The 16,476-nt window shown below is 41.5% G+C and overlaps 1 protein-coding gene across 1 annotated transcript in view; it reads left to right on the top strand.

The window, feature by feature from the left end:
- Nucleotides 1-7,428, top strand: part of LOC120025508 (whirlin-like) — a 178,603-nt gene extending 171,175 nt beyond the window's left edge. Inside the window, exon 13 of the mRNA XM_038970076.1 lies at nt 7,246-7,428. Coding sequence (XP_038826004.1) covers nt 7,246-7,428 — 183 coding nt within the window. The remainder of the gene's footprint in view (nt 1-7,245) is intronic.
- The last annotated feature ends 9,048 nt before the right edge of the window (nt 7,429-16,476 follow it).

Here is a 16,476-nt window from a genome sequence, read left to right as displayed (position 1 = left end):
TGATGGTAGAGATGGATTACCCACTCGCCGTCGGATTCTTGCAAGGCACACCGATCCCCTATATCGCTGTCTCTTCTTCATGCGAATGACATCGCGTCCGACTTGTTAAATAAAAAATCTTTGTCCAGTATGAGGTGAGCAATCGCTGTTCTGATATTCAGAGGCTATTTTCTGTCAAAAGAGACAGTGGCAGCAACATTAGGTACAAAATAATTTACAAATAATGCAGAAAAACACACCTAATAGCAGAGTTGGTTAGGAGCCCGTAAAACGGCAGCCATCTCCTCCGGCGCCATTATTTATGCGGCATGTCCGTATTTTAATGGTATGCTTGCGAAAAACCCCTGCAAAGAGGTAAGGGTTTACATTAAAATATTACAGTAGCCATAGCAACAGGGTCAAAGATCCACCCTGTGATGTTGTGACTAAAGTTAGATGTCCGTGGGTGTGGCTAGTTCAAGTCCAGCTCAGGTAAATATTGCCCTTTACCCTTGCCAGGTGCTTTACATGAATGTCTAACTGTAAGAGTACATTAAATGTGTTTTTTGGGTTCCAAGCATCCTTTCATTTGTTTAATCAAGAGGATAAGAGTTGATCCTGTTCTATCCCTTTACCTGAAGGAGTACATCCACTGAGAGCAGTGACTGTTATGTGAAATAAAGGGTTGGCTGAAGGCCACATCTAAGTAAGAACTGAGGATAATACCACCGTACGTGGCTGTAGCTCTGCTCTGTTCAGGTCTGTCTGTGTCTCTTTTGATTAACCTAAAGAGTGAGGAGAGAGGAGGGCTGGGGAGGGAGCTGTGCTGTTCTGTGGAGTTCAGAGAACCACTGAAAGCCCTCCCGCTCAAAAGATGCTTTGGTGAGAGGCTAATGAAAAATAAAAGAGCCGCTGATTGCGAGGGGAGCGACAAAGGCTCTGACCGGGAAATCAGCATATTCAAAATCAAAGAGAGCAACGGAGGGAGGGAGAGAGGGAGCTAGGGAGGGGAGAGAGATATACAGAAAGATGGAAGAGAAGATGGTACATTGTGTTAATAATAAAGGGGATTCAGACTGAGAATGTTTGCAGAGAAGGGGAGGTAGGGGAGGAAGAGAGAGAGAGGGAGGCAATCGAGCGAGTGACAGACAGGCCTGAGAGGTTTTAATTCCATTGCTATAGCTCTCCTCATCAACGGGTGGAAATGCACAGACAAAAGGCATGAGCCATGAGATATGGACGTGCTCTTTTCTCTCATCCCCCTTTCTCTTTATTCATCTGTTTTCGCTTTCCGCTATCTTAGGAGAGACAGGAACAAGGTATCCGAGCGCGCTCGCCAACCAGGCTGATTTTCATATCAATGTAGCGTTGCCACGTACTGTAACCCTGCCAATAACATCACAGTGTCTCCAATCAGTCACAGGTGATAGGGCCTCGTCAGCATCCTAATTGGTTGGGGGGTCGGATGGTCCTGGCCCAATCACAACCTCTTCCGTTCCACTGTATGTTCCAATGTACCTCTAATAGTTGTCTTATATCAGCTCGCTTGCGCTCAGATGAGCGGGGTGGAAATAATTGAGGTGTGTCCTTTAAAACATTATCCAAAGTTCTAATTTCAGGCAGTGCTGATAGGGACATTTAAGACCAACCAAAAGCTGGTTTTAGTGGTAACGCAGTTGGTAATGGCATGAATTTAGACAGTGGAAGCGCAGCCTATCCAGCCGTGAGGCACAATGCCCATATGCGCATAGAACAAGAGTAGCCTAATGTGCTTTTGGTGCCTGTATACTTTGTATTTAGAAACATAAAAACGTATATTTTTTCCCATTTTGTTTTATTTTATTAAAAACCAAGCATGGCCTCCCCTCATTTCAATGAAGGCTTTTGATGCCCGATGCAATTGCGAAGTAGTCAAGACTGTCGATAAAGGGTTTGCCTCCTGAGACCTCTTGGAAGTAAATCTTAATCACCAAAGCTTTATTAAAATATCCTCACCAAAGCTTTATTAAAATATCATCACCAAAGCTTTATTAAAATGTCATCACCAAAGCGTTTTTTAAATATCATCACCAAAGCTATATGAAAATATCATCACCAAAGCTTTATTAAAATATCATCACCAAAGCTTTATTAAAATATCATCACCAAAGCGTTTTTTAAATATCATCACCAAAGCTTTATTAAAACATCCTCACCAAAGCTTTATTAAAATATCATCACCAAAGCTTTATTAAAATATCATCACCAAAGCTTTATTAAAATATCACCACCAAAACTTTATTAAAATATCATCACCAAAGCTTTATTAAAATATCATCACCAAAGCGTTTTTTAAATATCATCACCAAAGCTTTATTAAAATATCATCACCAAAGCTTTATTAAAATATCATCACCAAAGCTTTATTAAAATATCATCACCAAAGCTTTATTAAAATATCATCACCAAAGCGTTTTTTAAATATCATCACCAAAACTTTATTAAAACATCCTCACCAAAGCTTTATTAAAATATCATCACCAAAGCTTTATTAAAATATCATCACCAAAGCTGTATTAAAATATCATCACCAAAGCTTTATTAAAATATCATCACCAAAGCTTTATTAAATATCATCACCAAAGCTTTATTAAAATATCATCACCAAAGCTTGATTAAAATATCAGGTTTGAGAGGAATAACACAGTGAGCTGACGTTCCCTTTTTTATCTATGCATTGTAGGCAGGCCCACATTATTTTAGCCATACAGGTCCCGTTTTTGATGTACGTTAAACCCCCGCCATGATGTGGGCTACATGTCCATGCCCATCATGAAACGAGAGATACCAGTGAACCTCGTAATTAGAAGTTATCTGCAACCTGTAAAAATCGCTAGTTTTCCGTTTCCTATGTTGAAAACCTAAGCCTTCCCTTAGGCCTACTATAATGAAGGTTGGTTCAACAGCAATGTGTGTCTTTTTTATCTTGGCGATTTTATGATATCATTCATTACATTTTACCTTTATTTATTGTTGTTGTTTTTTTTTAACAGATTGCTTATTTTTCGTTTAATTGTATTATAACCAAACATAGAATGATTCACCTTCTTGGTTTTATCGTGACAACGTCTGTGGTGCGCTTGCAATGCAACTTCGGAAAATGTGTGAATACGATCTGATCTATTAAATAGTTCTGATTATGTTCAGAAAACACAGGCCTATTTGGGAGCAGTATGACAGTGAGTGGACATTCTCCCTTTCTCTTTATAGTGGATCTTTATCCAGCTACTGTGAAAAGTTTGGATGTGCGTAAAACCCTCCGTAGTCTACATTGTTTTAATATTAGATGCCCACGGGGAGAAATTATGGTGCCAGTAAGTGTGACATAGCCTATTTAAAACAAGTTGTTTCGTTTTGTTTAGTATTTGATTAGAATTATTATTATTACTATTTTTACACCTTATCAATAATTCATTTAATCTTGCTTATTTACAATATTTGCCATGTCCATGCTCAGCCATGATACAATTTACATTAGGCCTAGCCCCTGTATCAGTGTGAATGCTATTAAAGCCATACAATTAGTTAAAACAATGTGTACTGCAAATGGGTCAACAAATTTAGCAAAGACAGGTCTACATTTTGTTATTACGTTTCAGTAAGCCATTTAACAAACTCTAATGAACTAACATTGGAATTGGAGTTGATTCCAAGGCAACACATAAAAGACATAAATACACAACTTGAAGCAACCACATATTTTGCCATTGAGCATGTTCTGATTGGCTAATGAGGGGACAAGCCTCAACACACCCACAACATTTTTAATAATCAAAACCCTGACCTTACGCTCAATACCAACAAGTTTGCCGATAATTGTGATAGTGAAAATAGCACAAATATTTCTGACATGACCCTGAACCTATAACGCTACCGCCTGCGCTTAGATTTACCATTGCGTTAGGTTTGTTAAAATAGAGCCCTCTGTTTCTGGCTCTTCTTGAATGATTACTTACTCACACCATACTCACACTAATACACAAATAAAGTATTCACAGCCATCCACAATTCCTAACAGATTAATTTAATTCAGGATTATATACTTTTGAATCAAATCTTCAATAGATGCTCCCTGGCCCTAAACAGCACCAACATAGTCTTATAGTAAGTAGTAGCTTTAGTTTAGCCTGATGTCTTACAAGATGTAGAAATCTGAAGCATCCGTTTAGAACCAAATGTAGTGCATCAACAACATAGCTCGGGCAATAGGAAGCTCTCTCATCCATTTATTTGCAGAGTATACAGTCTTATACTCAGCTGGCCCATTTGTGTTAAATGCTCTACAACAAAGCTTTCTTAGTGTCCAACAAGCTTTCTCTACCCTTAACCTTGTTCTGAATACCTCCAAAAACAAAGGTCATGTGGTTTGTTAAGAAGAATGTGTGATTACTACCTCTGAGGGTTTAACACATACAAGTACTTGGGAATATGGCTAGACGGTACACTGTCCTTCTCTCAGCACATATCAAAGCTGAAGACTAAAGTTAAATCTAGATATGGTTTCCTCTTTCACCCCAGCTGCCAACTAACCCTGATTCAGATGACCATCCTACCCATGCTAGATTACGGAGACATAATTTATAGACCGGCAGGTAAGGGTGCTCTTAAGCGGCTAGATGTTCTTTACCATTCGGCCATCAGATTTTCCACCAATGCTCCTTATAGGACACATCACTGCACTCTATACTCCTCTGTAAACTGCCCATCTCTGTATACCCGTCGCAAGACCCACTGGTTGATGCTTATTTAGAAAACCCTCTTAGGCCTCACTCCCCCCTATCTGAGATATCTACTGCAGCCCTCATCCTCCACATACAGCACCCGTTCTGCCAGTCACATTCTGTTATAGGTCTCCAAAGCACACACATCCCTGGGTCTCTCCTCTTTTCAGTTTGCTGCAGCTAGCGACTGGAATGAGCTGCCACAAACACTCAAACTGGACAACACTCAATCTCTTCATTCAAAGACTCAATCATGGACTCTTACTGACAGTTGTGGCTGCTTTGCGTGATGTATTGTTGTTTCTACCTTCTTTTCCTTTGTGCTGTTGTCTGTGCCCAATAATGTTTGTACCATGTTTTGTGCTGCTACCATGTTGTGTTGCTACCATGTTGTTGTTATGTTGTGTTGCTACCATGTTGTTGTTATGTTGTGTTGCTACCATGCTGTGTTGTCATGTGTTGCTGCCTTGCTATGTTGCTGTCTTAGGTCTCTCTTTATGTAGTGTTGTCTCTCTTGTCGTGATGTATGTTGTGTCCTATATTTAATTAATCCCAGCCCCGTCCCCGCAGGAGGCCTTTTGACTTTTGATATAAAAATAAATAAAATAAAGTGGGAGAAGATGGAGCTAGATGAAACTTGGCCGACATTCTGCTAATTGTCTCATCAATGAAACATTCGATCTCAATACAGTTTTCTGTTCCCAAAACTACAGTCTGTTACGAACAGAGTCACAGTTTTGTAGACTTGACCCTTTGCCAAAATTGCAAAAAATTGTGTTGTTAACCTCTCTGGGGCAGGTGGGATGCAAACGGCCAATAGCCAGGAAAAATACAGCGCGCCATATTCAAATAACATGATATAAAAATCAAACTTTCATTAAATCACACATGTAAGATACCAAATTAAAGCTACACTCGTTGTGAATCCAGCCAACATGTCAGATTTCAAAAAGGCTTTTCGGCGAAAGCATAAGATGCTATTATCTGATGACAGCACAACAGTAAACAAACAGAGTAGCATATTTCAACACTGCAAGCACAACACAAAACACAGAAATAAAATATAAATCATGCCTTACCTTTGACGAAATTCTTTTGTTGGCACTCCAATATGTCCCATAAACATCACAAATGGTCCTTTTGTTCGATTAATTCCGTCGATATATATCCAAAATGTCAATTTATTTGGACCGTTTCATCCAGAAAAACACAGCTTCCAACTATCGCCACTTCTCTACAAAATATATCAAAAGTTACATGTAAACTTGACCAAAACATTTCAAACTCATTTTGTAATACAACGTTAGGTATTTTTAAACGTTGATAATCGATCAATTTGAAGACGGGATGATCTGTGTCCAATACAAAAGAAAACAAACTGACGCAACTTTTTTCGTAACGTGGCTCTCTCAAAAAATTTACTTCATGTGACCCTCATTTACGATTCTTCAGTACACAAATAACCTCAACCAATTTCCAAGGACTGGTGACATCCAGTGGAAGCGGTAGGAACTGCAAGCAAATCCATTAGAAATCTGGTGTCTCTAAGATAACTCATTGAAAAGACAGTGACATCAAAAAAAAAAAAATTCTGAATGGTTTGTCCTCAGGGTTTTGCCTGCTACATAAGTTCTGTTATTCTCACAGACATGATTCAAACAGAAACTTCAGAGTGTTTACTACTAATAATATGCATATCTTATATTCTGGGGATGAGTAGCAGGCAGTTGAATTTTTGCATGCTATTTTTCCGAAAGTGAAAATGCTGGCCCCTGCCCACAGGAAGTTTAAGAAGGAGAAGGCCTTCACAGACAAGGCGTTCCCTAACGGAAATATGCAAATACATGCTAAATTAAGGGAATAGGATCTTGCTAGCTCGTGCTTGGCTTTGCCCACCTGCTCGCTTGTTAATTTGCTCCCATTGGAAACGATGCCGGTGATATATCTTGGGTTAGTTACCAGTATCTTTGGTTTTACTCTTGTAGTTTCTTTAGTCTCTCAGGTCATCACAGTCCATGTGAACGGTCCAAATGAGATGGCTACCTATATGTATATATCTACCTCCATTCATTCGTACCCCTGCACATCAACACAGTACTGGTACCCCGTGTATATAGCCAAGTTATTGTTACTCATTGTGTATTTATTCATCGTGTTATCATTTTTTCTTGTTTCTTTCTTCTATTTTTCTCTCTGCATTGTTGGGAAGGACCCGTAAGTAAGCATTTCACTGTTAGTCTACACCTGTTGTTTACAAAACATGTGACAAATAAAATTTGATTTGATTTGAGCTGAGGGACGTGAACAGGGGTGAGAGATGAGATCACAAAGGTCCTTTTGCTTCCTGGTTTATTAGTAATTGTAACGGTGACGATGCGCCAACGAGTGTTTGTCGTCTGTTTTTGCTCTCTTTATCACAAATAAATGTTCTAGGTCTTGCTGTCTCTCTCTGTCTCTCTGTCTCTCTCTCTCTCTCTCTCTCTCTCTCTCTCTCTCTCTCTCTCAGAGGGGCGGTTCGGCACACAACTGCGGGCAGCTGCAGGTGGGTCAGGTAATCCTGGAGGTAAACGGGGTTTCCCTGAGGGGCCGGGAGCACAGGGACGCAGCGCGCCTCATCGCTGAGGCTTTCAAGACCAAAGAGAGAGAACACGTGGACTTCCTGGTCACGGAGTTCAACGTGGCACTGTAGGAGGAAGTAAAGGAAGAAGAGAAGGAGAGAGAGAGTTATCATGGAGGAAGGAGGGAGGAGGGACAGGGGCTACAGAGCTAGAGAGGATAGGGGGTGGCTGTTGGGGCAAAGCGGCATAGTCCTACACACTGTTCTGTACATGGGTTCATCTACCAACCTTTATCTGGTCACTTGGCCTCACCATCCTCAACATCCTCCAGCTTTAGCTCCAAAACAAGACACGGACACAGTTGCACTCTAAGTTGAGAAGTTGCCATGATTTCTGATTTTCATGGACTTCCACCATCCTTGTGACCTTGGTTTTCAGGATACTCCCTGCAGCAGTCACCTCTCTGGACACATTATTGTATGTGTTTATGGCAATCTCATGTACTATCACTCTATCTGTGTTGGCTAGTGGCTTCATCCTGTGGATCTCAAATGGATTCTTGGACAATGACGCCATCAGCACTAGAGCTCTGGCAGAAGATATGCTCCTGAAGCGGTCAGTTAGTGGTCAGTTAGCGGTCAGTGTCTACTAACCTGCGTCAGTCTGAGAGACTAACAGCACACGCAAGAGACACAGGCTGTGTCGCAAATAGCACCCTATTCCAATAATGCGCACTACCTTTGACCAGAACCCTATGGGCCCTGGTCAAAAGTAGTGCACTAAATAGGGAATACGGTGGGACGCAAGCCAGCCTTCCATACAGCAGATGGAAGAGGCAGGAGGAAACACCATTTTCCAATGATAGTTTGTTTTTGTAAATGTACAAATGTAGATACTATACAATATATACATAAAGATAATCTATGAAATATAGAAACCTACTATATTACATGTTTAAAAAGTAGAATTCTTCAAAGTGTACTGTTAAGTCCCTTAATTGCTCCACTTTTCTGCAAATGTGTCCCCAAGTGAAGAGTAATGGAGATGATTGTGTTTTAATTGCCCTCTCTGGCAGTGCTAGTCAGCCGTACTGTTTGTGTTTACACAAGGGGCTTGCAGGGGCCTGCGTCACATAGTAATTACTATGCCTAAGAGGTAGTAATGAGGCATTTGGAAAAAGAAACTGCTGCAGAAGCTCTCTCCGATATACACTGCCAGAACACACACGTGGCCCAGCATACACACACTCAGGCATGCCATCTTACCACACAAACACACAAGCACACAAACAGGCAGAAGTCACTGCGGATTGATGGAGAGCTGATGCTAAGAACTTGAAGAAGCACTTTATCCAATAATTGAACAGGTATGAGGAGCAAGTCATGGCAATCAGGAAAAAGAAAAGAGAAACAGAGAGAGAGAGAGAGAGAGAGAGAGAGAGACACAGAGAGAAAGACAGACAGAGAGAGACAGACAGAGAGAGACAGAAAGAGAGAGACAGAGAGACAGGGCGAGAGAGAGAGAGAGACAGACAGAGAGAGAAAGACAGACAGAGAGAGACAGAGAGAGACAGAGAGACAGACAGAGAGAGACAGACAGAGAGAGACAGACAGAGAGACACAGAGAGAGAGAGACAGAGAGAGAGAGAGAGAGAGAGAGAGAGAGAGAGAGAGAGAGAGAGAGAGAGAGAGAGAGAGAGAGAGAGAGAGAGAGAGAGAGAGAAAGAAAGACAGACAGACAGACAGACAGACAGACAGACAGACAGACAGACAGACAGACAGACAGACAGACAGACAGACAGACAGACAGACAGACAGACAGACAGACAGACAGACAGACAGACAGACAGACAGACAGACAGACAGACAGACAGACAGACAGAGAGAGACAGAGAGAGACAGACAGAGAGAGACAGAGAGAGACAGACAGAGAGAGACAGAGAGACACAGAGAGAGACAGACAGAGAGAGAGAGAGAGCGAGCGAGAGAGAGACCAATGAAAGAACTGAGAAGTGCAGTAGTTGTTGTGGAGGATTATTTGTTTCCTCTCTGGGAGGGAGAGTGGGTGTGCGAGGGAGGGGGAGAGAGGGGTTGAGTGAGGGAGGGGGAGAGAGGAGAGAGAGTGAGAGTGAAGCGGTACATGTGCCATTCAGGGGAGTTTTAGCATTATAGCGGACAGAGAGAGAGGGATAGATAAAGAGAACGACAGACAGAGAAAGGGACAGATAGAAGTTATTGATGTAGCAACAATAACCATCAAGTTTAAGTCAGGTTTCTCTTGATGCCCATTTACATACAAGTGCTTTGTTCACCCCATTCAGATTATAGAGATTTTCCATCATTTCAATCATTGTATATTTATGCAGCATCCCAAATGACACCCTTTTCCTATAGTGCACTACTTTTGACCAGGACCGATAGGGCTCTGGTATATAGAGAATAGGGTGCCATTTGGGATGCAATATTATTCTGTATGCATACTTAGGATATGAGACACAATCATGAGAAGACTGCCCTATTCCCTGCCAATGCCACCTCATATGCTTAACATTCAGCGTGTGTGTGTGGGAGTGTGTGAGTGTGTCCTACTCCTATCCACAAGGCAGTCACTATTAAACACTGCTATCTGGGAGGAATTACTTAGCTTCAGAAATGGTGGCTTTGTTCTCTGAGCCGTGTCTTTACACTGTGCATATGACACAGACAGCCCTTCAGAGAGAGGGATGAGAGGAAGGTGTACTGTGTCTAACGCTGTTTCTACGTTGTTGCACTGGAGATGGGCAGAGAATGCAGAGCAAGGATCAGAGAGCGAAAGAGGTTGACCTGATGAAGGAGGGAGGGAAAGGCACACACACACACACATTACACAGGTTGACCTGATGCAGGAGGAAGGGAAAGGCACACACACACACACACACATTACACAGGTTGACCTGATGCAGGAGGGAGGGAAAGGCACACACACACACACACACATTACACAGGTTGACCTGATGCAGGAGGGAGGGAAAGGCACACACACACACACACACACATTACACAGGTTGACCTGATGCAGGAGGGAGGGAAAGGCACACACACATACACACACACATTACACAAAAACAAATACTCACACACTGGTCAATCCACATTCTGCTTCTAACATGCTCTGAGACATTGCGTAATGTCTTCAGTGCACTTTCTTTTTGCACACACTGACTCAGGCATGACTCCACACACAGGGACTCTTTCAAACACCGATATCATGTCTTGAAATGTCCCAAACAATCTTAGTAACACATTAACTACACCACATAAATGTGATTATATTATAGACATACAATCAGTTGTCTACTCTGATGCCAAGCCATTCAACCATGCCCAAGCATCCAACGTAATTGTCTCCCCACGTCATATCAGGCTTTGAGGAATTCAATAAAGTAAAAAAAAAAAAAATTGGGATTAATTATTATTACTGACCCTGGATCTGATGTTAATAACAGTCTGGCTTTCTCTTTAACCCATATTACAGAGTAATTCAGAGGGGAAGAGATGATGAAAGGAATCAGTCCAATCCAATGACAGGGTGATTAATCAGCGAATATGATGGAGAGGCAGGTGTCCTGTCTTGTGGCATAGACTTGGAAACAACACAGATGTGGGCTCTGTCCCAAATGGCACCCTGCTCACTATATAGTACACTACTTCTGACCAGAGCCTGTAAGGTGCTGATTAAAATCAGTGCACTATATACAGCGCATTCGGAAAGTATTCAGACCCCTTGACTTTTTCCACATTTTGTTACGCTACAGCCTTATTCTAAAATTGATTAAATCGTTTTTTCCTCTCATCAATCTACACACAATAACACATAATGACAAAACATAAACAGGTTTTTAGACATTTTTGCAAATTGGAAATATTACATTTACATAAGTATTCAGACCCTTTACTCAATACTTTGTTGAGGCACCTTTGGCAGCGATTACAGCCTTGAGTCTTCTTGGGTATGATGCTACAAGCTTGGCACACCTGTATTTAGGGAGTTTCTCCCACTCTTCTCTGCAGATCCTCTCAAGCTCTGTCAGGTTGGATGAGGAGCGTCGCTGCAAAGCTATTTTCAGATGTTCGATCTGTTTCTAGTCCTGGCTCTGGCTGGGCCAACAAGGACATTCAGAGACTTGTCCCAAAGCCACTCCTGCGTTGTCTTGGCTGTGTGCTTAGGGTCATTGTCCTGTTGGAAGGTGAACCTTCACCCAAGTCTGAGGTCCTGAGGTCCTGAGCGCTCTGGAGCAGGTTTTCATCAAGGATCTCTCTGTACTTTGCTCCATTCATCTTTCCCTCGATCCTGACTAGTCTCCCAGTCTCTGCCGCTGAAAAACATCCCTGCAGCATGATGCTGCCAACACCATGCCTCACCATGCCTCACTGTTGTCACAAAGTTGGAAGCACAGAATTGTCTAGAATGTCATTGTATACTGCAGCGTTAAGGTTTTCCCTTCACTGGAACTAAGGGGCCTAGCCCGAACCATGAAAACAGCCCCAGACCATTATTCCTCCTCCACAAAACTTTACAGTTGCCACTATGCATTCGGCCAGGTAGCGTTCTCCTAGCATCCGCAAAACCCAGATTTGTCCGTCAGACTGCCAGATGGTGAAGTGTGATTTATCACTCCAGAGAACGGCGAGCTTTACACCACTCCAGCTGACACTTGGCATTGCGCATGGTGATCTTAGACTTGTGTGCGGCTGCTTGGCCATGGAAACGTATTTCATGAAGCACCCAACGAATAGTTATTGTGCTGACGTTGTGTCCAGAGGCAGTTTAGAACTCGGTAGAGTGTTGCAACTGAGGACAGATGATTTTTACATGCTACGCGCTTCAGCACTTGGCGGTCCCGGTCTCTGAGCTTGTGTGGCCTACCACTTCGCGGCTGACCTGTTGATGCTGCTAGACGTTTCCACTTCACAATAACACTTACAGTTGACCTGGGCAGCTCTAACTGGGCAGGAATTTGACGAACTGACTTGTTGGAAAGGTGGCATCCTATGGCGGTTCCACGTTGAAAGTCACTGAGCTCTTCAGTACGGGCCATTCTACTAACAATGTTAGTCTATGGAGAATGCATGGCTGTGTGCTCAATTTTATACACCTGTCAGCAACAGGTGTGGCTGAAATAGCCGAATACACTAATTTTAAGGGGTGTCCACATACTTTTGGCCATGTAGTAAACACATGAACCTGTGCTACTTACAGGTTGTTATCAATAAAACGGCACAATAGCGTTCAATTTGGCTGCTGGGGGGCAAGGAGACCCCCAGCTCCCCTTAATTAGACCATTGACAACTGCGTGCGGTTTTCAAGGGATTGTTAAATACATTTGATAACTATTTGGTTGTAATATCATCACCTCTTGAAGAGCATATAGTCAGAACTACACATTTCTCATTATTTCACATTTAACTCCATCATCAGAGTTATTTAAGCAATAAGGTCCGAGGGGGTGTGGTATATGGCCAATATACCACGTCTAAGGGCTGTTCTTACGCACAACGCAACGCTGAGTATACAGCCCTTAGCCGTGGTATATTTGTGTTCCACAATCCCCTGAGGTGCCTTATTGCTATTAAAATGGGAAATGTGTAGGTCTGACCATGCTCATCAAGAAGTGATAATATTACAGCCAAGTATTTTACATTTATTTAACAATCCCTTGAAAACGGCACACAGTTGTCAATGGTTTTAGCGGAGCTGCGGGTCTCCTTGCCCCCAGCAGGAAAACTGTACACTCTGCATCTTACGTTATATTGATAACAACCTATTGGAGTCTATTGATAATCACTGCTGTTTATTTCTGTCTCACTGAGTGTGCCTCCCTATTAGCTGCACAAGTTGTTTTTCGTGTTATTGTTTTCTTCCCTTCAACGTTCTTGATTTGCCTGCCTCTTGTACAGTTTAATGACAAGTGTTGAACACAGCCATGCTATTAATACAGAAAGTGTGTTTCATTTTACAGTAAAGATAACTGCACAAGAACTGCCTGGCTGTCTGTGCCTTTTTTTGCTAAGCCTTTGTGCTCAGGCAGTGCAGAGTTTATGACAATACAGTGAGCTAATAACATAGAAATAGAAAGACAGTCATACACACACAGGTTACTAATGTTCCATACTAAAACAATACACAAACAAGTGATACAGACATATGACATGAACATCAATACCTTTGGTTGCAAAATTCCAGTGACTTTCCCAAAATTCCCATTTCTTCAGAAATCTTGATTGGAAGATTCCCGAAATCAGAGAATTAACAAGCAAGAAATCCAGAATCCTTCAAACTGGATGTCTTGAAAATCTGAGATTTTTTGGAAAGTAACAAGAATTTTGCAACATTTACCCTATGATTAAATCTCTGTATCTGTTTTCTTGTCTGTTTACTCTCTCTCTATCTCTCTATTGCTCTATCTCTCTCTCTCCCTACCTCTCCCTCTCATCTATCTATCTATCTATCTATCTATCTATCTATCTATCTATCTATCTATCTATCTATCTATCTATCTATCTATCTATCTATCTATCTATCTATCTATCTATCTATCTATCTATCTATCTATCTATCTATCTATCTATCTATCTATCTATCTATCTATCTATCTCTATCTCTGTCTCTGTCTTTCTCGTCATTCTTTTTCTGCCAGATTAGCTTTCTCTCTTGTTCAATACACACACTCACTCACAAAAACACAAACGGCATCCCCACTCTCTCTCTGACACAGGCACACACGCACACACACACACTTCCCTTTAGAGGAGATACATGCTCTTTGAGTAATTGTCGTGTCAAAGTTGTGTCAGCCGACCAGCCATAGAAGGGTTTGTCATCGTTCTGCCTCTTAAGTGTGGAGGATGGAGACACCAGGGCATGATGTTACTGGCACCAGGCACACCTTTCCCACTAGCCACAGACACCCCATCACCGGCTGTAGACTGCATCATTATTCGGATCCTCTACCTCAGCCCTTCCTGGGGAGGACCATAGCAGCACCATTGACACCCAGTGGAAAATGCCGGTCTGGGGCCTCAGCTTTATTCTTATATTCTTGGGGCCGTATGTATCAAGTGTCTCAGAGTAGGAATGCTAATCTAGGAGCAGTTTTGCCTTTTAGATCACCATGAACAAGATTACATATTCATAAAATGTCTCAGAGTTTTAGTGCTGATTTAGGATCAGTTTCTATATTATAATAACTAAGATTACATGGACATGAATGACCTGATCCAGGATCAGCACTCCTACTCTGAAATGCTTTATGAGTACGGGTCCTGATCTTAGATCAGCTCTCCAACTCTGTGACAGACGCTTTATGAATATGGGCCCACACCTTGATCCCAGATCAGCACTCCCACTCTGAGATGCTTTATGAGTACGGGTCCTGATCTTAGATCAGCACTCCCACTCTGAGACGCATTATGAGTACGGGTCCTGATCTTAGATCAGCTCTCCAACTCTGAGACAGACGCTTTATGAGTACGGGTCCTGATCTTAGATCAGCAGTCTTAGATGCGACTGTACAGCTTTTGGAGTCAAACTTTATTAATAAACATAATATGTGGGAATAATGGGTGTTTTCATTAATGTGGAAAATAATTGCTATTATATTATATTATATGTAGAATTAGAGACACAACAGACGCATAAAGGTTCTGCTGTAATTCATCTAATGGTGCCATCTAGAGGAACAATAATACATGGCATTGAAAATATAAGAAAATGCCGATCTCATGTTGATGAAGTGATATTAAACAGTTTTATTTCCCCCTTTATCATTTGAGTCATAATCAATGAATGATATGTATTAACCCATACACATCATTGGTGTTGATACATAATTCTGATAATTATTATAATATAATGATTATATCTATCTGGGAGGCTATAGAGAGAAGCATTTGATCTCTGACACACTGGAGGAGCACTTATATTATTATGTCTACATTTTCATATGCATTTACTGCACTTTTTTATTTTTGGAAACATCAGTCAGAAAGTCCTGCCCCCTAGCGAACCAATCAGTACTTCGCTCTATTGTTTGATTTCTTGATAACATTTAGCTTTGAAAATCTGTGCCATGCCCCGAGAACGGAAGAATTATCCAACAATACTCTTTCACCTTTTTCCTGCTAGATTTACATTATTGTCCACGATCAGGTATAAGCTATAATCTACTTTTAATAAGTTATGACTATAAATTTAAAATAGAAAGTGATGGGAATTCAAATAGTGATTTTTCGGGACTTGGAGCGACTTGGAGAGTGCGTTCACGCCCGAGAAAGAATAGATAAATACGCCAAATAGATGTAGATATTATAGCACAGGTTTTAAGATCAAGATGTATACGTTTTGCTACGGTCAGTGACTGAATTGAAACTGAACCTAGCTATAGCTCAGTCTTTTTGTTTACTCAGGTGGCATTGAGTGAAGTCGTGTTTTGCCATGCATCGCATGGTCGCTTGGTGACATTGGGGTGAGTCTTTTTTTTGTATGCAGTTCTCAAGGCAACCAAGGCCTGCTACTTTTAAGTCTGCCAATGCTGCAATTTCGCTGTCTCTCTGAATTCCTGCTACGACTGCCTTGGATGATATAACCTATGAAGCACAAGGTAAGTTTAGAATCTGTAGTGTTCTTGTGTGTGTGTGTGTGTTTGTGTGATAAAACCTCCCAACTCCATTGTGCTATGCAAAGCTATTCCTAAATTATTATGTAAAAATGTCATACTGTACATTAGTAGTATCTATGTATTACTTTGTTGTTACATAGTCATTTTACAATGTCACTACACAAGAATGAACAATTGACAAGTCTGATGGGCTCTCTTGGGCGGCCTCTGTGTGCTTTACCCAGTGGACTCAAGGAACCACTGACGCCCTGTAATGTTTCTCTTAATTTCACTGCATTAGTGGGACTGTTGTCCTCGGCTCACTAAACATTGATCAACCTTGACTAACTGATATAGCATGTTGTCAGGATGGAAAATCTTGTGGGTAGGCAGTTTGGAGACTTGGGAATTCTGTAATAAGTTGACCTGGTATTAGTCACCTAAACTACTGTGGTCCCCTAACTTTGGTTTTGCGAAGTTAAAACTTTGAGCATTATTCACAGCACTAGGCCCAGGCCTGTTTGTCATTCTCCTAACATGAGCA

The sequence above is a fragment of the Salvelinus namaycush genome, chromosome 31 (assembly GCF_016432855.1).
Source record: "Salvelinus namaycush isolate Seneca chromosome 31, SaNama_1.0, whole genome shotgun sequence".
NCBI lineage: Eukaryota > Metazoa > Chordata > Actinopteri > Salmoniformes > Salmonidae > Salvelinus > Salvelinus namaycush.
Note: the sequence above shows the minus strand (reverse complement) of the source record. Positions and strands in the feature narration are given on the sequence as shown.